Below are 23,526 nucleotides of genomic sequence, written 5' to 3'. Positions count from 1 at the left end.
TGATGAGGGACACAAGTTATTCAATGTTCTTTTATTTGCTTAGGCACGTTTATACACAGCTATATTTCAAATGTTGGCCTTCGTAATGTTTCACGTTTATATGACACTTCATTCTGCGATGATATAACAAAATGCTAAGCAACAATAAGGCATGAATTGTTCCCCTGTTTTTTTGGTGATAAATAATTATACTTTTACTAGTTGTTTAATTTATGAAGACCATCTCCGTTGCTTAAAATTTTTAAACCAAATAATATTATTATTTTACTAAAACTTAGTTCGTTTGATAAAAATTGAGTATTTAAAAAAAAAAATCAACCTATTTATAATTTGCCGAGTATCATTTCTTATCGTTAAATAGTATTTCATAATACATCTCAAATGAAATCAGATTTTTTAAAGTCGAGCTATTGTTTTAATTTTCACTCTTCATTTCATGTTTTTATACGTGGCATTTCTTTTTCGCTTATCATCATCATCTCAATTGCATGGGGTATAAGTTGGGCCCGCTTTATTACAAATCTAATCGGTTTAGTCTCTGGTTTGATTTATGATTACATTTTATGACACAACACAAAGAAGCAAGTAAATAGATCGGTCCTAAAACCCTAGCAGTGAGAGAGAGAGAAAGCAATGAGCATCATCGCAGGCTCCTACGAGAGATTCATATGGGGTTTCAAGCTCAAACCCACAAAGCACGACGCCGACACTCAAACCCTAACCCTCTCCCCTCTCTTCTCCTACCCTTCCCACATCTCCTCCATCACCACCGTCGCTTGCTCCGGTCCCGCCGCCGCTTCCGGCGGCTCCGACGACACAATCCACCTCTACGACCTCCCTTCCGCCTCCTCCCTCGGCTCTCTCCTCGACCACAACCACACCGCTTCGATCACCGCCCTCTCCTTCTACACCCCCTCCTCCCTCTCCTTCCCTCGCAATCTCATCTCCGCCGCCGCCGATGGCTCCGTCGCGATCTTCGACACAGACCCTTTTGTCCTCCTCAAGTCCTTTCGTCCTCACAAGAAGGCCGTCAACGATCTATCGATTCACCCTTCTGGGAAGCTCGCTTTGGCTGTTTACCGTGACGAGTGCTTTGCGATGTTGAATCTTGTGAGGGGGAAGAGGAGTTTTTGCTGTAGGTTGGGGCACGAGGCGAGTCTTGTGAAGTTTGATCCGAGTGGGGAGAGGTTCTTCATGGTGGTGAATAGTAAAGTTGGTGTTCATCAGAGTGAGGATGCTAAGCTTCTTCTTGAGCTGGACAATGGTAGCCGTAAGCGTATTCTATGCGCTTCTCCTGGAGACGTGAGATTCTTTCTTTACTTATCTATCTCTTTGTCTCTATTTAGTAACTTGTCTTCCTCAACTTGTGTTTAGAGTTGTTATGGTGATGGTTTTTGATTTAGATTTTTTAAGCTAAAATGTTTGATTGATTTGCAACAGAGTGGGACTCTGTTTACAGCTGGTGAGGATCGGGCTATAACAGCTTGGGACACAAATAGCGGGAAGCTTGCTTATTCCATACAAGATGCTCACCCAGCTCGGATCAAAGGTGTCGTCACACTTACGAAGAATGACAGTGACGGTGCGTCAGAAGATCCGTATTTGGTTGCTTCTGCATCTTCTGATGGGATCATACGTGTTTGGGACATGCGAATGGCGGCTAAAGAGAATGCAAAACCATTAGCCGAGACAAACACTAAATCAAGGCTTACTTGTCTTGCCGGGTCAGCTCTTAAATGTGAGTTTACACGTTTCCATTAAACATACAAAGACAATGAAATAAAGCTCTGTACAAGATTGTGACATAAAAATTCTTCATCTTCCTCTGTTTTATTCAGCTATGAGACGGCCACAGATTGGAAATCAAAAAGCTCAGAAGCTAGAGGAAGGGCTGAACACAGAATGAGAGCTGCTTATTGACTACTAAAAGCTTTTGTGCTGACAACTATCTGATACAAGTTTTGGTAGAATCTTAAAATATGATCCAGTATGTTTTTTGTCGAATTACAATCAAACAATTTTGTTAAACCCTCAGATTTGTGAAAGAAACCCATACTTACTATTTATCATTCACATGAGTTATGGCATAATGTGAACCATTCACTCCTTACTCGGCTTGTTGTGCATTACAAGTAATCACTTGTTTATTCAAACTGTATTGAACCAAAACGTTGTACAGTAAAGCTGATTCAATGTATGTTTTCAAATAAACAAAAAGCGTCACACCGTTTGTGAATGCATGAAGAAATGCAAATGGAAGCAACTACATGGCTCTAATACTGAGTAGTGTTGTTTGGGATCTTGCCTTGTTTCAACTGGGAAAGAGCATATTCACCGGTACGGATGAGATCGGCAACGTTGTGTTTGGAAACCTCTTCGGAGCCAAACAAGAAGATGGTCTTAATCTCAGCTTTCTTGGCGAGTCTTGAAGCGTAACTAAGCTGCAGTTTCGGTGAGTTCACGCTCCTTAGTAACTGGCGGTACAAGGAAAGAACTTTACCTCTGTTCTTTGCAGCTTCTTCTGCCGTTAACCATAGCAGGCTCGTCATGATAAACACAAGAGTTGTCCCTGCAATAAAAGAGAGCAAAATGTTCATTGAGCAATTTCATCGAACACTTTGTCCGCAAGAATTAAACACCAAAATGATGTAATAACAAAAAGAGACGATACATCGCCCAAACAATAACATAGCTCAAAGAAGCAGACCTAAGGGAACTTCGATATTATTGACTTGCCTTTAGCTGGGAGAGATTTTCAACGGGCGGCGAGGATCCGGCGAGCGTAATCAAGAATCACCGAGAGAGATGGGAAAATCCCTAATTGATGGTCCGTTCCGATTTTATTTTATTGGTTTTCGTAAACCAACTCTCAGTTTCAGCCTAACCGGCTTCAATCTCTGGTTTATCTAGTCATCTCTAAACCACCAAATTATCTGATTAAACCAGATAAAATTGCGGTTCTTGTAAACCAGCTCCCAATTTCTGGTTTAGTCATTTCGAAACCACCGAGTTATCTGATTAAGCCAAATAAAATAGATCATAACCGATAATCACCATTAAATTTGGGAATTTTTTCTCAGAAGATTATAATTTTTTTTACAACAAAAATTCTTGGTCCTAGAGCCACCTCGAAGGAACTGTATCAACATAAACCATAGCATATAGCGAAGTCCTAGCACCTCGTGCCAGCTTGTCCGCCAGAGTATTTTGTGCCCTTGGGATATGTTGGATAATAAAGTTAATAAAGAATTCCTTACATCGCAGAAACTCCTCCATGTGTGTAGTGAACGCCGACCATTCGGTCGGTGTAGACATCATCTTTACCAATTGAGAACAATCAGTTGCAAACACCACCTCTGAGATTTGTAGGGTCTTCATGCACTTCATCGTCCATATCAAAGCTTCACATTCAGCATGTAAAGGTGATATACTTCTGCGAATAGACATTGCATCCATCATAGTATCAGTTGATCCATCTTTTCTGTAGACCCATCCCTGCCCTGTATAAGGATCATGTTCCTTCCATGCTCCATCTATATAACGCTTGTTAACTCCGTGTGGAAAATGGTTCTCTGCAATATGTAGAGATTCACGATTTATAGACTCATATGTCTGGGCTTCAGGCCACAAAACACCTTCTATCTCCGCCGTCCGAAGAATATCTCCGCCGTCAGAAGATTATATTATTTAATAAAATTTTGAAGATAAATAAAATTAAGTGAAGAAAATGGAAAATCGTACAACGAAAAAGGAAAGTTTGAAGAGGCTTGAGTACCAAGTGAGTAAACGTGTGGAGAAACAACACAACAAAACCATACCTATCAGGAGTTGACTTTAGATACTCTCTCTTTATATACAAACACGTAAGGTCAAACTCTAACAATACAAATCATTCTCTCCACTTTCGTTGCTTCCAAACCCTATTTTTCAGTCGAGAAAGAGAGAGAACAGAGAAGGATGGAGAAGCAGGAGTTCTTGGAACTGTTTGAGGCAGCAACTAAAGCAAAAGTCTGCTGCGAGAGGAGACAGTAAGAGTTCTTCTCCAGCGGTCTCTAGGTGCGTGGAGGCCATGATTCGTTTGAGAGAAGCTCCAGAGTCACTTGCTTACGAGATGGTCATCGACATCACATACCCTCAAATTGGAAAGAGTCACATGCTTTTCACGGAGCACAAAAACCCTAGAATCCAGTCTGAGGGAAAGATTCTTTACTTTCTTTGGCTCAGATATGTCTATGCTATGGGGAGGAAACAGAGCTCACGATCTCATGATCGGCCGGTGGTGAATAAGGAGAAGAAGCTTGTGGATGAGAAGATGATTTCGATGACGACAGGGGATTCTAACCGAGACAAAGTACGTGAGATTCTTCACAAGTCCTTGTCTAAAGTCGCTAACGAGGTTGTTGTTGGGATGAAGGAAGGAGTGGTTTCTTGCGATTCTTGGAGTGTGGCTGCGTTGGTTGAATCAGCCATGTTTCAGAAACTAGGTTCTTTCGAGGGGACTCAAAAAGCAAAGTACAGATCGATTCTTTTCAACATGGGAGACAACAGCAATCCATATCTCAGGAGGAAAGTGTTAATTGGTGAGATCAGTGGAGAGAGGTTGGTGACGATGGAGAAAGAAGAGATGGCTAGCAACAAGATTCAGATGCAAGTTCAAAAAATCAAAGAGAAAGCCATAGTTAAGGAAGAGAATCGAGTAAATAGTATGATGATGTTTCAGTCAGACAGTCTGATCATGACTTAATAAATAGATTATCAGTTTATTATAGTCTCTTATCTTGGTGGTCTCAATGTAAAAACAGTTTAAGTTCTGGGTTGCCAAGTTTAATTTGATATGTCTTGTTTCATTTGTTAAAAACAAAGTACATATATATATAGTATATACATATCTTCTCCGTCTTATTACATGATTTGATTCAGTGTTTGATTTTCATTACTATGTTGGTTCCAAGCTAATGTTTCCACAAATTTACCAAACAATGTATAAAAGTTTGCTGAGACTTATTTGATTCATCATCATTCTGAATAGACGAGCTCCCAAGAAAGTGTGGTTCCTCTATAGCAATACTTTGAATATGGACTAGAAAGTCCCAATCATCATCTCCATCTTCATCTTCGTCCTTATCACACTTTCTATTGTTCTAATCTGATCTCTCGTCCACAAGATTGATACCTTTTGATGCAATCCTGAGCAGCATCAAATACAAAGACAAGAAGATTTGGTTTAGATAAAAAGGAACAAAAACTGTTGCACAATCAGTGGGAATTCTTATTAATCTTATTGGACTCATTCATAAAGATTTAGACAGAGAAAAGCTACTGATTTGGTTGAAGGACGTATTGGGCTTATAGAATTGGTATTTGAGCTTGAGTTTGATCAGAATATTGAGCAAGAAAAGTGAGGTAGAAGCCTTGGACGAAAATTAGAAGAAGAAGCTGCAACTACCATTGTCCCAACCACCTACATTTATTGCTTGTCTGTTTTATGTTTTCTATGTTTTTCATGCACCAAGTCTTATGTTTTCTATGATGATCATGCAGCATGTCTAGAATTTCTATTTAAGTATGTCAAGTCTATACCAGAAGTTTCAATCATCATTTTTTTTAAACTATTTCTTCTCTTATTTGATGATTCATTGTTCTTATAAACAACATGATTGTGGAGGTGTGTAAACCCAAAGAAAATCAGCAACCTCTCATGTTGGCTAGTGTATCATATCCAGACAAGAGAGTGGTTAATCTGAGGCCATTCTGCAACCTCAGTGTGACCTAACAATCCATCTATCTATCCAGAAATTGCCATTCATCTATCTATCCCAAAATAAACCATCTATCATCTATCCTTGTTCGATCCAACCAAAATCAGAGTGGAATATCCTAGGGAAGGTTTCATGAAGTGGTATCAGAGCACCACTCTGGAGATAGATTCAATTTTTGGGTTTATTTCTCAATATTTTCTCTGTTTTCTTGGTTTTCAATTTCAATTCAGTTTCTCTTTTTTTTTTGGGTTTAATTTAGAAAATTATCTGTTTCTCTGGGATTGATTTCAAGTTCTTTATCATTTATGGATTTGATTTTGAATTTTCTGTTGTTGGGTTTGACTACGTATCCCTATGTTCATACCAAGGGTTTTTTTATGGAGGAAAATGTCATGAAACCTATCTCTCTTGGCCTGCAAATGTGGAAAAATGTATCTAGCACAATCACATTCCTAAGGATGAAAGGTTATCAGTGGCTGCTAGTAGGCTCAGAGGTGAAGCTAAAAGTTGGTTGGAGAGAGAGGAGGAAAAACGTTGGTTTCATAACAAACCAGCCATCACAACTTGGGATGAGCTTCAGAACATCATGGATAAGAGGTATATACCAAAAGACTTCCCTGCAGCTATCAAGGAACAATATGGCTGGAGACCAACTCCTAGGAAATTTCTATCATCATCATCATCTCAACTCAAAGCTAAGCAAAACCATATCTGATTCAGAAGGAAAAACTAATCCACCTGCAGTAAACATTAGTATGTTGCAAGTGGAGGCTATGGTGTCTGAAGTCATGAGAAGATTGTGTGTTGATAGTACAAAGTTGAGGATCATGCTGCATACAAAGCTCGAACCACATAATCAACCACAAGAGTCTCAATTGCATGCGATTATAAGTGGACAGGAAAAACTTGTTAAGAAGAAAAAAGAAATGGTGCCAGAATCAACCAATCAGTGTCTGAAACCAGAGAAGGAAACACAAGTTGTATGTGTGCATGTACCTGATCAACCCAACGGAAAAGAGGAAGTGCTTGAAGATTCATCAGTAGCAGAATTGGCGCTTATTTTGGTTGATCAAGGTGAAAATACTAAGACTTTGACTTCTGAAATTTTGATCAAACCTATGTCATGCATTCAGCTCAGCTTTGTTGAGCATCTGAGAGTTGTCAAGGGCCTGCAGCAAGTTGTTTTTGAACATGGAGGAATCTGGAGTGAGTTTGGAAGAGGTAACAACATTGTGGATCTGAAAACAGCTTCATTCAAGCTCAGAGCAAATCATGGAAAGCAGGTCATGAACGAATTTGATCAGTTAGAAGGCTTCGATTTGAGGACAAATTCTTTCAAAGGAGGAGGGGATGATGCAATCATGAACATCAGCAAATACAAAGACAATAAGGTTTTGTTTAGATCAAAAGGAACAGAAATTGTTGCAGAGTCAGTGGGAGTTCTTATTAATCTTATTGGGCTCATTCATGAAGTTTTAGACAGAGGAAAACTACTAGTTTAGTTGTTGGACGTATTGGGCTTCTAGAATTGATATTTGGGCTTAAGTTTGATCAGAATATTGAGCAAGAAAAATGAAGTAGAAGCCTTGGACGAAAATTAGAAGAAGAAGCTGCAACTAGCATTGTCCCAACCACGTACATTTATTGTCTTGTCTATTTTATGCTTTTTGTGTTGTTCATGCAGCATGTCTTGTGTTTTCTATGCTGATCATGCATCAGGTTTAGAATTTTCTATTTAAATATGTCAAGTCTGTACCAGAAGTTTTAATCATCATTTTTATAAAATTATTTCGTCTCTTATTTGATGATTCATTGTACTTATGAACAACCTGATTGTGGAAGTGTGTAAACCCAAAGCAAATCAGCAACCTATCATGTTGACTGGTGTGTCATATCCAGAACAAGAGAGTGTTAATCTGAGGCCATTCCACAACCTTAGTGTGACCTAACAATTCATTTATCTATCCAGAAACTGCCATTCATTTATTTATCCCAAAATAAACCATCTATCCTTGTTCGATCCAACCAAAATCAGAGTGGAATATACTAGGGAGGGTTTCATCACCTTTGATGCAATCTTTAGTCAGATCACCAACCTTTGCTCTTAGTCATATCACATACAGGATTTGATTAAACAGACAGTCAACAAACTTTTCAGTGTCCACAAAAAAAAAAGAAGTGTCAGAAACAACAAATGATCATGCACATCCAAACTCTCAAATAAACTTAAAACATATCTGATAAGCACTCCTACTCAGTAATCAGCCTAGTTGACAGAAAATTAACTATACAATGTACATAAATAACCATAGTTCCAACCTCTGTAAAAAAAATTATGTTCAATCCTTCGAACTCTTGGCGATGCATATATGTATGAACGAACGCCACAGTGTATCAGTATTGTACAACGTATACGCGTTTATCTAATAACAAGGTGATTTATCATAAATATCACATTAGCTGTGGATTCCATTAGAGAAGGCTGTAATGAGGCTCTGGTAAGCTTAAGTAATACATGCATTAACGATACTGCGTCGTACCAGCAGTCATTAGATAGAAGTAAGGAGTACAATAAATAAGACAGACGTCCAGAAATGCAACAAATGTAATAAAAATTCTTAGTGGTATGGTTTCTTGATGGTGATAAAGAATGGACACATCAAATTATCCCAAAAATGAAAATATTTGTTGACAGAAAATTTGGAAATGCATTTTTCCATGAAATGAAGTTTTTACAAAAAAATCAAAACAGGAATACGTTTTTGAAGAAAAACATGAAAATACATTTTCAGCCAAAAATAAAAACTCTCGTTTCCCTCTAAAACACATGAAATTATGTTTTCTGCAAAATTGTAAACTTGTTTCCTGACATGAAATTCTATCTTTTTGTTAAAATTATAAGATTTTGTTTTTCAAAAAAATATATAAGATTTTGTTTTTTTCGTCAAAAATCCAAATTATAATATCTAATCCAGATATGAGATTTCGCATTTTGTATTTTTAAGAGAAAAACATAATTATTTTTGTGAGAAATTAAATTTTATGGTAGAAAAAATAAATCAATTTTGGAGTAAAAATCATATTTTATATTTATGGCGCAAAATACGGAATTGCATTTTAACAGAAAACATTATTTATGTTTTAGTGGGAAAACTATTTATGTTTATAAGTGTCTAAAAGGAAATAATGTAAAACAAACAAATCAATAATAATAACATAAATAATGTAGTGAAAGCTCCTTTAGTCAAATGGTTTTATTAAGGGTTCATTAGTATTTCTACACGAGAATGATTTCATCGAGTACCATTAAAGGTAATTTTTATAGTGCGGTTCAGATAGTGTTGTCAGACGATATGAATTTTCATAAGATATAAAATTATCAGCTGTGAAATCGTTTTTAATTTATCATTGTTTATAATAGTATATTTATCTATCATTAAAACATAAATAACGTTTGTATTCAAATGGCATCTACATCTTCTTGTCCATTCAAGAATACAGGAAAATCGCGCTGCACCCAAATCGTATATCCCCATACACAACTCATTAATTGCATCGGTTTCAAAACTCATTGCTCCCCACATAAAATCACAGTCGTGCTTTTATAAGTGTGGCATTCGGAGCCTTAACCCATTTAACATGGCACCAACCCCTCCCAAATTTAGTAAATAGGTGTGATAGATTTATTATCCATCTGAAACCATAGTAATCGGCAAGCATCGTAAAAACTTAGGTAGTATAAGAAAATATCAATAGAAATATGATAAGAATGAATATTTTAACCGACTTTGTGTTGGAAATAAAATCCCACATTGAAAACATAAAAGAGATTTAAGTAAATATAAATGATTTGAATCACTCCATTGCTATAACTTAACATGGTATCAGAGCCTTTTTAGACCATCAGTTCATAGGATCATCATCATGCCACTTTCCAGTCGGATTAATGGGTTAGGGTATCGACTCGCTCTAATACCATGTTAAATTTAGGTTTATTGTGATCTTTTAACTTAAACGAATGATATATAAATTGGCTCTAACCTTTTATATATCAATTAAGATTCTCTTAAATTTTCGATATGGGATCAAGAAGAGTAATCAGTTTATTATGTTGCTTCAATCTAAATATATTAGCATGGCAACGCACATATATTCATATAAACGATCTAGGCATACCTAAGTTTTTTTCTGCTTAAATTTGGAGGCATACCTAAGTTTAGTGAATATAAAATCTGGTCTAGCTCTGCTCCTCATAAAAGATAATATGGAGCAAAAATATCAATACATCATAATAAAGAAAATAGAAAAACAACATAAGAAAATAATAAAACTTGGGTGCAAAGCAAAGGGATTACGGTTTCTTGAGAGAAACTCATCCAAATGGTGGAATCAATGAGTGCATCACACAAAAAATAAAGATGAGTGCATTATGCTGGATTCATCATTAATAATCTTGGTGTAAAACTTATAATAGATCACTCCAAATCATCATTATACGTAGAGATCCAAATGCTCAGTTTTATAGTTTATCATTTTACATATATAGTATTTCTGATGTTCACACCGTACCGAGACGATATGTGTATGGTAGCACGTGAGGGTAGTTTGTTGGTCTATTCTACAAATCGAACTACTAGATGACAGAAACATATTTGATGTACTGTATAGTTGATACCTACAATTGCGTATACTGGTCGGGAAAGGATATTTATACCAAAAATGATAAATGACCGCATTAATTTAGTTCAATTTTGGTTCTATATATATTAGTTTGGAAGTCTTGATCTAGTTTAAATTCAAACAATAAATTAGCATATATTTGGAATTTGATTAGATTTATTACATGATTTAATCTCATTTTGCAAGTTGTCTCTCATAACTAAACCTTAAATAAGATAAGATCATAGATCCCTTGCTTTTCATTTGCTTCTAAGCATGTTTTAATGATTGTAAGGTGACATTTACAACACAGCCCAAATAATACTATAAGTTGATTATGCCAATTACTGAAAAGATCCTATTAATCTAATTTGATTACAGGAAAAAGGATTGTATGAAAACGCATTTAGTTGATCGCAAAGTTGAAATTATCAGAAAAAGTTTTTAACTCTCAAGTATAATACTAACAAAAAGTCCTTATAATATTTGAGACTTTTAAGAAACTACAAACACGTGTCAAAGACACGGGATTTGGCTCGGCGGCTACGTGAGGGACCGGAGCAGTTCCCAAGGAGCTACTTATACGATTACGTTCCGTACCTCTTTGATTTGTTCTTGATCCCAACACTTAATCCCTCTGTTAAAAATACTCGTCTTTTGTGTTTGTGAGGACCACTATGACATTTGTATTCTCTCTTTTTATAGATAAGTAAATCAATCAGTGACAGTTAATTCCACATGCCATACTTCTTTTAAACCTTTTTCAGTTGTCTGAAAGTCACAACTAATACTAACATTCAGTTAGTAGAAATTGATAAACCTTTACATGTTATGGTAGTTTTGGAAAACTGAATAACATATTTTATTTTTAAATATGAACAATCTAAACACACTACTACCAAACTTTGAATACGGATTACAAAACCACAGTAACACTAGTAGTAAGATATAAGTTTTCAACCTTAATTTTTAAATATTAATAATGTTATTGAAATTGTGATTAAATATTGATTACAATATGACAAAAAGGGTATAACTAACATAAATAAATACCCTTACACGACCAACCAGTCTCTTCCGTCACCTTCCTTCAACCATCGTCTTAACTCCACAACTCTCTCCTCTTCCCTTCACTCTCCGTTCAATTAACTTCTCAGAGTAAAGACCAAGAAAAAAAAAAGAAAAAAAACAGAAATGATCATTCTCTCTCTTCTCCTCCACCTACTCATCAACTCCTCTCCTTCCCTCTCTCTCTCCCCCGACGGCCTCGCCCTACTCTCCCTCAAATCCGCCGTCGACCAATCCTCCTCCTCCTCCGCTTTCTCCGACTGGAACGACAACGACTCCGATCCTTGCCGCTGGACCGGCATCTCCTGTATGAACATCTCCTCCTCCTCCTCCTCCTCCTCCTCCGCCCCGCGCGTCGTCGGAATCTCCCTCGCCGGGAAACACCTCCGCGGCTACATCCCCTCGGAGCTCGGGTCCCTAATCTACCTCCGCCGTCTCAACCTCCACGATAACGAGCTCTCCGGCTCGATCCCGACTCAGCTCTTCAACGCCACCGCGCTTCACAGCCTCTTCCTATACGGAAACAACCTCTCCGGCTCTCTGCCGCCGTCGATCTGCACCCTCCCGAGGCTTCAGAACCTCGATTTGTCTCGAAATTCCCTCTCCGGAGCTCTCTCTCCCGATCTCGGAGACTGTAAACAGCTCCAGAGACTGGTCCTCGCCGCTAACAAATTCTCCGGCGAAGTTCCGGGAGAAATCTGGCCGGAGTTGAAGAGTCTCGCGCAGCTCGATCTCTCTTCGAACCAATTCACCGGTTCGATCCCTAAAGAGCTCGGAGAACTCAAATCGATCTCCGGTACAGTTAATCTCTCGTTTAACCACTTAACCGGTGAGATCCCTAAATCACTAGGGAACCTACCGGTCACCGTCTCTCTCGATCTCAGGAACAATAACTTAACCGGAGAAATCCCTCAAACCGGGTCCTTCTCAAACCAAGGACCAACCGCATTCCTCAACAACCCGAAACTCTGCGGGTTCCCTCTACAAAAGTCATGTAAGAACGGTGACAAGACCTCGCCGGAGAGTCGGAAGTCCCCGGAGAATAATACGGATTCGAGAAAAGGGCTGAGCACGGGATTGATAGTGTTGATCTCTGTAGCTGATGCTGCTAGTGTAGCCCTAATAGGGCTTGTGATAGTTTACTTGTACTGGAAGAAAAAAGACTCGGAAGGAGGATGCAGCTGCACAGGTAACGAGAAACTCGGCGGCGGTTCCGAGAAAGGCAAAACTTGCTGCTGCGTCGGTGGGTTTCCGAAGGAAGACGATTCAGAAGCGGAGGATAACGAGAGGGGCGGAGAGGCTAGAGGAGAAGGAGAGCTTGTGGCGATCGATAAAGGGTTCTCATTTGAGCTAGACGAGCTTCTGAGAGCTTCTGCGTATGTTCTTGGGAAGAGTGGGTTGGGGATAGTGTACAAAGTGGTGCTCGGAAACGGAGCTCCGGTGGCGGTACGGCGGCTTGGAGAAGGAGGAGAACAGAGGTATAAGGAGTTTGTGACGGAGGTTCAAGCGATGGGGAAGGTGAAGCATCCTAATGTGGTGAAGCTGAGAGCTTATTATTGGGCTCCTGATGAGAAGCTATTGATCAGTGACTTCGTCAATAACGGCAGTTTAGCTGATGCACTTAGAGGTAAACTAAACACTACTTTAGACCATAAAAGTAAAATTTAGGTTGACTTTGTCAACGCCTTTTTATATGTTGACGTCAGATTGAGGTTAGATGTGACATAGTTTGCTTGTAGGGTCAACATCTGATTGAGTGGTTAAGACTTAAGATCCCATCTACTAATCCTTTAAAAGCTTACACACTCGAATATTCTATTATTATTGGGTTTTGTTTTTGTCTATACAAACACTTCAATATTCTATTCAAACAATCATCAGCTTGCTGTTCTTTTTTGTTTTGTTTAAAAACTGGACCAAGATTTCTTTCTCTTTCAGGAATCTTTTGTTTTTCTTGAATAGTATATTTTGAGTCACAAGTAAAACAAACATGCCTTGTAGTTGTGGTTTAATTTACTTTGGTAGTGTAGTAAATCAGAAGTAAGTAGTAAAAATTAAAAAATGAGTGGGGGAGGAAAAACAATGATGAGATATTTACAATGGAGTAGGAGAGAGAGATGACTTGTAGGTTAAGAGTAATGATTCTACAAACCTACCTCGCTGGATCCTCTAGTTGACCCGTCTTTTTCTCATCGTAGTTTACTTTATTATTTTACATTTTTATTTCTTTGGTAAATAGGGAGGAATGGTCAACCATCACCTAGCCTAACATGGTCAACGCGACTAAAGATCGCAAAAGGAGCGGCACGTGGGCTAGCATACCTACACGAATGCAGCCCAAGAAAGTTGATACACGGCGACGTCAAGCCTTCCAACATCCTTCTCGACTCTTCCTTCACTCCTTACATCTCCGACTTCGGCCTCACGCGTCTCATCACCATCACCGCGCCTTCCGGGGAGCCGTCCTCCTCCTCTGGGGCCGGCGGTTTCTTAGGCGGAGCTCTCCCTTACACTTCTATCAAACCGTCAGATAGATCCAACGGCTACAAAGCTCCCGAGGCTCGTCTCCCTGGAAGCAAGCCTGCTCAGAAATGGGACGTGTACTCGTTCGGTGTTGTCCTTATGGAGCTTCTTACGGGGAAGTCGCCGGATTCGTCGCCGCTGAGCTCGTCCTCGTCGTCCACGGGGGTTGCTGAGGTGACGGATTTGGTGAAGTGGGTGAGGAAAGGGTTTGAAGAGGAGACTCCATTGTCGGATATGGTTGATCCAATGTTGCTTCAAGAAGTTCACGCTAAGCAACAGGTCTTGTCCGTATTCCATCTTGCTCTTGCGTGTACTGAAAGTGACCCTGAAGTTCGTCCACGTATGAAGAACGTCTCTGAGAACATCGACAAAATATGATCCAGTTATAACCATATTCTTTTTTGTTTTTTGTGTCCATTTTTTCTGTTTTATAAGTATATCTTCGATAATTCTTAATTACACGAGATCCTATAACTCACTCCAGAGTCTAGGGACCAGTCTTCAATCTGTGTTTATTTTCTCTTTTTGTTGAATAATTATTAATTGAAATGAAATATTCAATCAAATGGTTTATAGATATTAGAAATGTCGCAAAGTTGGCGAAATAAATACGCTGTTTCCAAAACAACACACATATTTACATATATAAAAAAAAAACTACACTTTTCATGTTTGGGATAGTCTTGGAACCAATCCAGTCAAGCAAGGCAATTCGTGATCACCAGCCCCAACTTGTTGAAGGATCAACGTTACACTTGTAACTAATATTAGAAGATTGCATTCTCCGCCTTGAACTTCCACGCAGTTCTCTTGTGGCGTCTTCTCAAGTTTCTACAACCACCTTGTTAATCACACAATTTCTGTAATAACATTGTCAAGTGTAAGAGGACAGTAAACACACAAGAAGTTCACTTTCTTTCTTTTTGACATATACTAATTGCAATTACTGCCTAACCGGCTTCAATCACTGGTTTATTTTGTCATCTCTAAACCGCCGGAGTTATCTAATTAAACCAGAGAGGATTATATTAATTTTTAATAAATTTTTGAAAAGATATATGTCGAAGAAAATGGAAAATCCTATAACGGTTAGAAACAGAAGACAAAGAAAAGGAAAGTTAGAAGAGGCTTGAGATCCAAGTAAGTAAACGTGTGGAGAAACAACACAACAAAAGCAAATCTATCAGAGGATTTGGTTTACGATACTCTCTCTCTCTCTTTATATATGTAAACACGTGAGATCACTTTCTAACAAACCAATCTCTTCTCTCTACATTCGTTGCTTACAAACCCTATTTTCTCACTCGCGCGAGAAAGAGAGAGAGAGAAGGATGGAGAAGCATGAGTTCTTAGAACTGTTTGAAGCTGCGACTAAAGCTGCAAAATCTGCTTCGAGAGGAGACGCTAAGAAATCTCCTGCGGTCTCTAGGTGCGTCGAAGCCATAAAGCGTTTGGGAGGAGCTCCGGAGTCGCTTGCTTACGAGATGGTCATCGATCGCAAATACCCTCAAATTGGAAAGAGCCACGGCCTTTTCACGGAGCACAAAAACACTAGAATCCAGTCCGAGGGAAAGATTCTTTACTCTCTTTGGCTCAGATATCTCTACGCTACGGGGAGGAAACATGGTTCACGACCTCGTGATCGGACGGTTGTGAAGAAGGAGAAGAAGCTTGTGGAGGAGGAGATGATTTCGAGGACGACGGGGGATTCAAACCGAGACAAAGTGCGTGAGATTCTTCACAAGTCCTTGTCTAAAGTGGCTGTTGAGATGAAGGAAGGAGTGGTTTCTTGCGATTCTTGGACTGTGGCTGCGTCCGTTGAATCTGCCATGTTTGAGAAACTAGGTTCTTTCGAAGGGACTCAAAAAGCAAAGTACAGATCCATTCTTTTCAACATGGGAGACAGCAGCAATCCAGACCTGAGAAGGAAAGTGATGTTCGGTGAGATCAGTGGAGAGAGGCTGGTGACGATGGAGAAAGAAGAGATGGCTAGCCACAAGATTCAGTTGCAAGTTCAAAACATCAAAGAGAAAGCCAGAGCTAGGGAAGAGAATCGAGTAAAGAGTATGATGATTTTTCAGTCAGACAGTATGATCATGACTTGAGCACAAAATATAGATTCTCAGTTTATTATTAAATATATAATAATTAGCCTCTGATCTTGGTGGTCTCAATGTATAAACACTTTTTTGAATGGTTTAGTTCGTAACTCTGCCTTGTTTGTAAAATACAAATTTAGTTTCTCAGTACCTTGCCACTACTTCTGCAAATTTTATACAAAGTTTCCGATCTTATTTTCAGCGTTGTCTCATTAGATACAACAAGACCAACTTTAACATGTTCGTTGCTAGATTTAACTTGGTCATTCGTCCTAGAGTGAAAATTGATACCGTTGCGATTGGATCGTCTATTGAAATCATCTCGTACTGGTTAATATGCTTCACTAGGAGGAAGTTTGAAATTAGCTCCAATATTTTGAACTCTTACCACTCTCATCAGCTTCTTCTGCAAGTAGTGAACTATTGAAATTAACTCCAAAACTGCTTTGATAAGGTATGAATACATGATGTATGTGGTATCCGTGACATGATATTTAACTTTGAGCATGTAACCAAAAATACAGGAACGTGCATGGTTAGAAACTATTATGAAGAGGCAAAGGCACACGTCTCTTCACAGGCTGGTCTGCGTTACCTTGTTAATAATGTCCGAAGAGTATCCCAGCTTTTGAAATTTCTCCAAATGAAAGCTAAAAAAAGAAAAGAAAGGAAAAAACTACAGACGCAAGTTAGAAGACCAGTTTTGATATAGGGCTTTTTCATATTCAGTCATGGTTGGTTTATAGAGAACATACTGTCACACTCACAGTTAAGACTACGATTACATGTTGGCAAAAATATAGCATATGAGCTGTAGCTTCTATGTTCAATCAACATAATTACCATCACAAATTAAACATAAATCAACACAATCATATGTTACAAGGAACAAACGGTGGAGGAACACCACAACAACACTAAAGCAGTTTCAAACAAAACACTCTCCACTTTATTTAAACTGTATTAAACCAGTGTATCAACTTATACAAGATACAATGCTCTCTTTGATTTGTATTCGTGGAGAAATTGTAACGACGACAATGGTATCGATAAAGCTCACATCAATCAGGCTGTGATTGTGACGCTGCATACGCACGGACCAGACAGTTTTATCTCAGATGTCATCCACTGCTTGCCTGGTGCAGCATCCGGATCATACAGTAATGTGATGCGACCAGCTTCTTCCTGAGATGAGAAAAGCAGAAGCTTCCCATTCAGCTTACCAAACTGGAACCCGGCCCTGGAGCTTCCTGAAAGCGGAAGAGCCACCACTTCCCAAGTTTCATCTTCTGCATTGAACACTGACATCTTCCTCTGGTTCTTCCAATCAATACAGAACAGCTTCTTTCCTACTTCAACATGAGCTGTCACCATCTGCATACATAACCAAAGACTCAACTCAATCATACTCATGCTCAATGATCAAAGGCTAGAAAAAAGACTTACAGTTAAACCGTTTTTGCTGCCAGACCAGGAGCCGCGCTGAGGGTTATACACGTCAACAAGTTTTGAGTTACCAATAGTAAAGTTGGATCTCCCACCCATCACGTAGAGCTTCCCGTTGAAGCCGCTAGCGAAACATCCCCACCTCGGACGCCTCAGAGACTCTATGAAAGTCCAGACACCAGTCTCTGGATCACACACCTCTGCACTCGACAGACTCTCACCATCAACACCGTGACCTCCCACCACATAAACAAGCCCATTCACCTCAGCGCAAGCAAATTCATAGCGTGCTTCCTTCAGGTCATCTAGTTTACTCCAGCTGATTTTATTACAAAGAAAAACAAACATATTTGAACATAAAAATCCACTCAATTAGGTATGCGGGTTCCGATAGTTTGGATAGTTCGTAATTCGGGTAGCTCATAATTGAGGTAGTTTGGTTACACCAAAGTCTAGCCGAATTAAACTGGAAAAAGTTTGATTCGTTTTAGAAGTTTATACCGAAACTAACCGAAGTTTTGGATTTTGATTATATTTTCGGATAAAATTTTGGCTAACTTCGGATAATTTCAGTTAGTTTATTTAATTTGATTCAAATTTTGGTTTATTCGATTAGTTCCGTTTGAAATTTGGTTCACAATTTCTTTTGAAAACCCGACTAATACCAAATCGTATTCGTAACCAAACCAACCAAAAATTTTGGTTTGGTTTGGTTTGACGAGTTCGGTTCAGTTCAAAACCGCAGGCCTAGATCAAAGTTCACAAAGGATGCTGAAATCAAGAAGAAGACGAACCTGTTGAGGCAAGTATCAAACTGATAAACATCAGAAGATGCAACAAGAGAACCGTTGATCAAAGCACAACCAGCAACAACAAGGAGTTTCCCATCAACCACAACCACCTTAAACCCTGTCTTCGCAGGACCGGGCATAGGTGGAAGAGATGATAGTTTACGTCCCTGAGAGTCCATCACCTCCCAGTGGCTCTCTATCCCTCCAGCATTCGTTGTTAAGACATAGAGCCACTCCTCAAGCATACCGGCAAGTCTTCTCACAGTAATAAACTCTTTGCTCTTCACAACATACCTCCATTTCTTACAGACACGTCCCATGGAAGGGAAGCTAGTACGCGGAACCAGCGCCAGACACATCTTTGCCACGTCATCAGACAATCCCGGGATTAAAGGGTCGTCCCCGTAATTCTCAGAACCAAGATCAAGATTGTCTTTGGAGAAACACATGCCGTTACTTACTACAACCCTTTTCTTCCCACTTACAAAAGCTTGCATATTTTTGACTAATCTTCTGAACAGAGAGATAGACAAATCTCCCAATACAATTTTTTATTCTAACTAAAAGTAAGTTTTTTTGTGTGTATGAAAATGTTATTAAAGAATTTCGTGAAAGCCGTCACGTATATTGATTTTCAAAGATAAAGGAATGAATAATGTAGCGGAGAAGAGGACTATTGTAGAGACAACTGATGAATGATGATGATGATGTCCAGCAAAATCTAGTTCATATCCCATACCAATGGCTTCGCTTGTACAAAAGTTAGGATCTAAGATTGATGTTAAAGTAATGTTGTTTCTTCTCAGACACATCTCTGTATCTACCAACAAACAAGATTAAAGATAATGTCAACAACAAAGAAAGAGAGTTACAAGATTGCAGGTAGAAAAGAAAGAAGACATACCATTAAAAGGTCAAGCTAGAGAAGGAGATTTAGCCACCCACAACGTCCATCTTTAGAATTTGTGAATGTTCTGCAATTTTTTTTCCAGAAGTCAATTCTTGAACCAAGTCAAGAAGAACCAATAAGAAATTTGAATATCAATTATTTCCTGAAAATATGAAAAGTTCAAATTCTAACAGAAACTTGGTCAAGATCTCAAGATCAGTGCTTCCGTATATAAACATAAGAAATCCCAAAATCAAAAAAAAAATTACAGTAAAATGGAGGAATCAATGGGGATGGTGATCAGACCTGAAGCGGATGATCCATTTCCAAAGAGGAAACTTATAAAAATAGAAATCTAAAATGGCTAAGACATTTATAGAATGAAGCGGAAAGAAATAGCAGAGATAAAAAAAGGAGAAAGAAGATTGAACGTACCGACAGAATATGGGAAGCCTTGTCGTGTTTATGCGTTGAAGTTGGTGCAGAGAAGATAACATTGACAGAGAGAGAAGATGTGAGAATAATAATGGTGGGAATTAAAAGGGAACGTGAGATTATGAATTATTTAAATAAGCAAAATCACAGGAAGGAAGCAGCATGCGGTGGATCGCTCTAAGTCTAAGATAATAATGTCGACTAGTTCACCACGTCACATTCACCCCTTCACTATTTACTTCTTTATGTATTTTATATTTTTCCATATACTTTAGATTACACAAGACATGTTCTAATTCAGACACCGAAAAAAACACGACATGTCTTGATTCAAATAAACTATTACATTTATGTCCAGATTCCATTTTTATTTTTATACTTTGTCCTATTAAACTCCTATTATAAGTTTATAACTTTGTTTTTCTCTTGAGTACTGAAATTAAAGATTCATTTTCTCTATTTGTATTTTTTTTTAAATGTTTAAAAAAAAAATCCTGTTCACAACTTTGAAATCTGGTTATGATCGCTGTCATAGTCTACTAATATAATAATAATAATGATCATATCAAATACCTAAATTCAATCAAGGACAACAAACGAAGAAAATCAAAGGAGCAATAATAATTAAGATGATTTTTATCACAAATCTACGATTCTTTCATTTGTTTAGTAAATTACACCTATATGAAAGAAGAAGTGATCAAAAATCTATGATGGATTAGTAAGTTGCACAATAACACTGGTGGATTCATTTCAATTTACCCACACTTTAATTCAAGGAACCTGCCTTTTCTAATATATACATATATATGAGTTTATTATAGTTTAAATCACTCAGTAGTTTTATTGTACATATGATTAATTACTGGATGTAACTTTTGATGATTAATTGAAAAAAATCCTTTTGAAAACCTTATTTTGATAAGCCAGTCGGTTTTCAAGTTATTCAAATTAAGTAAATTCATCAGAGCTGGAGATCTTTTTTTTCTATCAACAGAGATGGAGATCTTTTGATTCCAAATGAACATGCAATCGTATCCCTTCGACCCCTTCCCCTTTGTCTCTATCTGTGGGACCATGAGGCTCTGTTAAAGTCGTGTGCCATTGCATCTATTCACTTCCAGCTTTATCCTTCTTTCTTTGTAACCTTCCAATATGCTTGAGGAAACAAATTCATTTTAGTATTATCATAGCTTAGATTAAAAAATATTACCCGTTTAGAAATGTGTATTATTCACTGAAAAGAAAAAAAAATTGAGTTCATCAAATCATCAAGAATGATTACTTTTGTGGTAGGGTTTTGCAATTAAATCTGATTTCAAAAATAGATGTATATAAAACAAAGCTTACCCAAGTAGGTGGTGGATTAGAAAGCTGGTTTACAAAACTTGTTCTTTTAACCATCATATTTTAGTACTATCTTAGTACTGATTTGATGAGACTAATGGTTTATGTACTTTATGAGTTTTTTGGTAAAAAAGGTGGTCTATATACTTTAAGAGTTTGTAAGATATACACCAGATTATAGTGGATTATTTGGACCTTTCAATTCATACATGTGAATTTCAAATTTCTGAATGAGGATTTTCCATATAAAACCTCATTTACATTCAAGAATACATTTCTGTACATAATATCATTTATAGGGTCGTTTGGTTTATTACTTCATAAAGTACTTTACAATCATTTGTTGATGGAACTGAATAACCATTTATTCTTTGTTTGACTACAATGTACATATGGTCATAAACGTCTTGATAATTTGTTCGCTTAAGGATTTACAAGCGACAGCCTAGATATTTTCTAAATTTTCCAAAACATGAAGAGAGAGAGAGAGAGAGAGAGAGAGAGAGAGAGAGAGAGATGATTATCGATTGTTAATTTTAACAGTTTACAATCCTTTTCCCACACAGTTATAATGACCTCACTCTAAGTCCAAAATAGAAGCTGATAACCATGAGCATATCAGGGTTGGTAACTATTCAGAACTCAGAAGTTAAAACCTGGTCGAACCAATTTTATTGTTTTTAATTAAGATATGTTTTCTACTCTGATATATGTATGTTAATTGGAAAAATTAAAGTAAATAAATAGCGTTGTCACCACATCAAACCCACGTCAGTTTCCAAGGCAAAAAAGGAAAAAAAACCAATACGATCTTATCCCGTGAATTGTTGAACAAAAAAAAAAAAATCTTATCCCGTGAACTTCTATTCTTAGTTATCCTGGAATATATACATTTATTATCCATCTTTGCCTTTTTCAAAGATACATGATTAATCCCAAACCTATAAATAAGTTCAAACTAATCATTTGAAGATATGTGCAGTCTACAAATAGATCATCTTTTCGAATATGTAAATGGATCATAAGCAAACAATTTTTTTTTTTGAAAAAATAAAATAAAAAATGTTTGCTTATGGTTCGCATTGCATGTAGCAATGTATTTAAGGTTCGCATTGCATGTAGATCAAACTCGAAAACTATTGACATCTTAAATCCTTTACCTTACTACTTAACTAAAAGGTCTCGGATCAACCTTTGTGTTATGCCAACCTTACACATAAGACGTGCGAATTATTCCATATAACGTTCTTAATTGTAAGGCTTACATGTTTATACTATCGGACCCATTCTTATACGAATTTTTTACATTAAGAAGCACTTTATCATTTTTCAATTACATCTAAATCCAAAGTCACAATGTATTTGTAAGACACTTTTTCATGAAACCTACAAAGAGAATATACATATTTGTCATTAATGAGAAAAAATTAGATTTTTTTTAGATTAGAAAAAGATAAAATATTTTTTTATTATTATTTAATGTACTTTTTAATATTTTGTTTTTGCTTATTTTTAAACTAAAAATACATATAACAAATTTTGTTGATATAATTATGTCTTTTTTATTCTCTATAATTTGATATCCTCTTTGATATATTTTTTTGTTATATTTTAAAGTATATACTTGCACATGTATTCAATGATTGTGTTATGGATGAGTAATATATGGATGTTTGAAGACCGTGGATAATTACATGTAGAATATAAGCATGGAAAGACATATGTGGGTGAGTGTGGGAAGATATGGACGGGTAAGCATGGATGGGTAAACATGGACGACTATTTGTGAATGAGTAAAATTATGATTAAAATTCAAAATTTAGCATGCTACATATCTCATGGTGGAGGATTGTGACGAGCTCGAACCACCGCACACTACAAAAAAAAGGGGCTATTGTTACAATTTTTTGAGACTAAAATTTCCAGTCACATATTTGTGACATAATAGAAACTATTTTGTTCCTTATATTTTACGTTACAAAAAAGTAGCTTCTTCGTCACAATATCGTGACTGTTTGTTTTGTAACAAAATGTTGTCACAGTTAGTGACATATATAAGAAGAAAATAAACGTAATAATTATCGTGACAAAATGGTGACTACGTTTACTATTACCAATATGACGAATACGTGACTGTATCTTGTGTCGTCGTTTATGACGATAGAAAAATTAAATGGTTGTCACGAATTCCTACGAAACAATGACAAAAAAAATGTTGTAAGTTGTGACTTAAAAATATAGCAAATACGTTACAATAGCTGGTTTCGCTACACTATGCAAGTGGCTCGTTGGATCTCATCTTGTTCAAGATTTCAATGATAAAGTTAGGAATCATTAAATTAGTATATTATCTCATTACTCGTGATTGTGATTGTATACTTTCCCATTTAGTTTTCTTCTTCTCTGTATTTAAACATGATATGCACATATGATAACATTGCAATGCAACATAGCGATGATAATTCGGTTGTTTCTACTGATGTACTACATGTCGAGACATTAGTCAATCA

At 37.3% G+C, this 23,526-nt stretch overlaps 6 protein-coding genes across 12 annotated transcripts; 4 read left to right on the top strand and 2 right to left on the bottom strand.

The window, feature by feature from the left end:
• The first annotated feature begins 552 nt into the window (after window positions 1-552).
• LOC106300693 (p21-activated protein kinase-interacting protein 1-like) lies at window positions 553-2,073 on the top strand. The gene is made up of 3 exons (XM_013736896.1): window positions 553-1,302; window positions 1,441-1,738; window positions 1,839-2,073. The coding sequence occupies exons 1-3, from the start codon at window positions 634-636 to the stop codon at window positions 1,904-1,906; spliced, it is 1,035 nt and encodes a 344-aa protein (XP_013592350.1). The 5' UTR covers window positions 553-633; the 3' UTR covers window positions 1,907-2,073.
• LOC106300695 lies at window positions 2,037-2,549 on the bottom strand. The gene has a single exon (XM_013736898.1). The coding sequence runs from the start codon at window positions 2,547-2,549 to the stop codon at window positions 2,274-2,276; it is 276 nt and encodes a 91-aa protein (XP_013592352.1). The 3' UTR covers window positions 2,037-2,273.
• A 1,178-nt stretch (window positions 2,550-3,727) lies between these two features.
• Window positions 3,728-4,744, top strand: LOC106298026. The gene is made up of 2 exons (XM_013734132.1): window positions 3,728-3,778; window positions 3,932-4,744. Exons 1-2 carry the CDS (start codon window positions 3,728-3,730, stop codon window positions 4,742-4,744), a joined length of 864 nt encoding a protein of 287 aa, XP_013589586.1.
• A 6,736-nt stretch (window positions 4,745-11,480) lies between these two features.
• Window positions 11,481-14,586, top strand: LOC106300890 (probable inactive leucine-rich repeat receptor-like protein kinase At1g66830). The gene is made up of 2 exons (XM_013737148.1): window positions 11,481-13,113; window positions 13,726-14,586. The coding sequence occupies exons 1-2, from the start codon at window positions 11,613-11,615 to the stop codon at window positions 14,385-14,387; spliced, it is 2,163 nt and encodes a 720-aa protein (XP_013592602.1). The 5' UTR covers window positions 11,481-11,612; the 3' UTR covers window positions 14,388-14,586.
• A 692-nt stretch (window positions 14,587-15,278) lies between these two features.
• LOC106298025 (transcription elongation factor TFIIS-like) lies at window positions 15,279-16,114 on the top strand. Its single transcript, XM_013734131.1, has one exon. It carries the CDS (start codon window positions 15,341-15,343, stop codon window positions 16,112-16,114), a length of 774 nt encoding a protein of 257 aa, XP_013589585.1. The 5' UTR covers window positions 15,279-15,340.
• Window positions 16,115-16,931: 817 nt separating this feature from the next.
• On the bottom strand, window positions 16,932-19,802 carry LOC106300793 (F-box/kelch-repeat protein At1g67480). 7 transcript variants are annotated; one of them, XM_013737017.1, is made up of 5 exons: window positions 19,670-19,802; window positions 19,250-19,346; window positions 18,349-19,165; window positions 17,555-17,873; window positions 16,932-17,482 (listed from the first exon to the last, which is right to left on the bottom strand). In XM_013737017.1, the coding sequence occupies exons 3-5, from the start codon at window positions 18,840-18,842 to the stop codon at window positions 17,174-17,176; spliced, it is 1,122 nt and encodes a 373-aa protein (XP_013592471.1). In that variant the 5' UTR covers window positions 18,843-19,165; window positions 19,250-19,346; window positions 19,670-19,802; the 3' UTR covers window positions 16,932-17,173. The 7 variants fall into 7 exon arrangements, with proteins under 7 accessions (XP_013592471.1, XP_013592469.1, XP_013592473.1 ...); XM_013737015.1 differs by having other exon boundaries at window positions 19,250-19,319; XM_013737019.1 differs by having other exon boundaries at window positions 18,349-19,159; window positions 19,250-19,319.
• Between the last annotated feature and the right edge of the window lie 3,724 nt (window positions 19,803-23,526).

This window comes from Brassica oleracea, chromosome C6, assembly GCF_000695525.1.
Source record: "Brassica oleracea var. oleracea cultivar TO1000 chromosome C6, BOL, whole genome shotgun sequence".
Classification (NCBI taxonomy): domain Eukaryota; kingdom Viridiplantae; phylum Streptophyta; class Magnoliopsida; order Brassicales; family Brassicaceae; genus Brassica; species Brassica oleracea.
The sequence above is the reverse complement of the archived record's forward strand: the minus strand, read 5'-3'. Positions and strand labels throughout refer to the sequence as shown.

Bases quoted from the DNA above. Each gene is read 5' to 3' on its own strand.
- LOC106300693 (XM_013736896.1), top strand. From the start codon at position 634: ATGAGCATCATCGCAGGCTCCTACGAGAGATTCATATGGGGTTTCAAG. The intron at 1,303-1,440 runs GTGAGATTCTTT...GATTTGCAACAG, and splicing joins TATGCGCTTCTCCTGGAGAC to AGTGGGACTCTGTTTACAGC. The intron at 1,739-1,838 runs GTGAGTTTACAC...TGTTTTATTCAG, and splicing joins TGCCGGGTCAGCTCTTAAAT to CTATGAGACGGCCACAGATT.
- LOC106300695 (XM_013736898.1), bottom strand. From the start codon at position 2,549: ATGACGAGCCTGCTATGGTTAACGGCAGAAGAAGCTGCAAAGAACAGA.
- LOC106298026 (XM_013734132.1), top strand. From the start codon at position 3,728: ATGGAAAATCGTACAACGAAAAAGGAAAGTTTGAAGAGGCTTGAGTAC. The intron at 3,779-3,931 runs GTGAGTAAACGT...CCTATTTTTCAG, and splicing joins TGAAGAGGCTTGAGTACCAA to TCGAGAAAGAGAGAGAACAG.
- LOC106300890 (XM_013737148.1), top strand. From the start codon at position 11,613: ATGATCATTCTCTCTCTTCTCCTCCACCTACTCATCAACTCCTCTCCT. The intron at 13,114-13,725 runs GTAAACTAAACA...TTTGGTAAATAG, and splicing joins TTTAGCTGATGCACTTAGAG to GGAGGAATGGTCAACCATCA.
- LOC106298025 (XM_013734131.1), top strand. From the start codon at position 15,341: ATGGAGAAGCATGAGTTCTTAGAACTGTTTGAAGCTGCGACTAAAGCT.
- LOC106300793 (XM_013737017.1), bottom strand. From the start codon at position 18,842: ATGCAAGCTTTTGTAAGTGGGAAGAAAAGGGTTGTAGTAAGTAACGGC. The intron at 17,874-18,348 runs GTTCGTCTTCTT...TAATAAAATCAG, and splicing joins TTTGATACTTGCCTCAACAG to CTGGAGTAAACTAGATGACC. The intron at 17,483-17,554 runs GTAAGTCTTTTT...TTATGTATGCAG, and splicing joins GCAGCAAAAACGGTTTAACT to ATGGTGACAGCTCATGTTGA.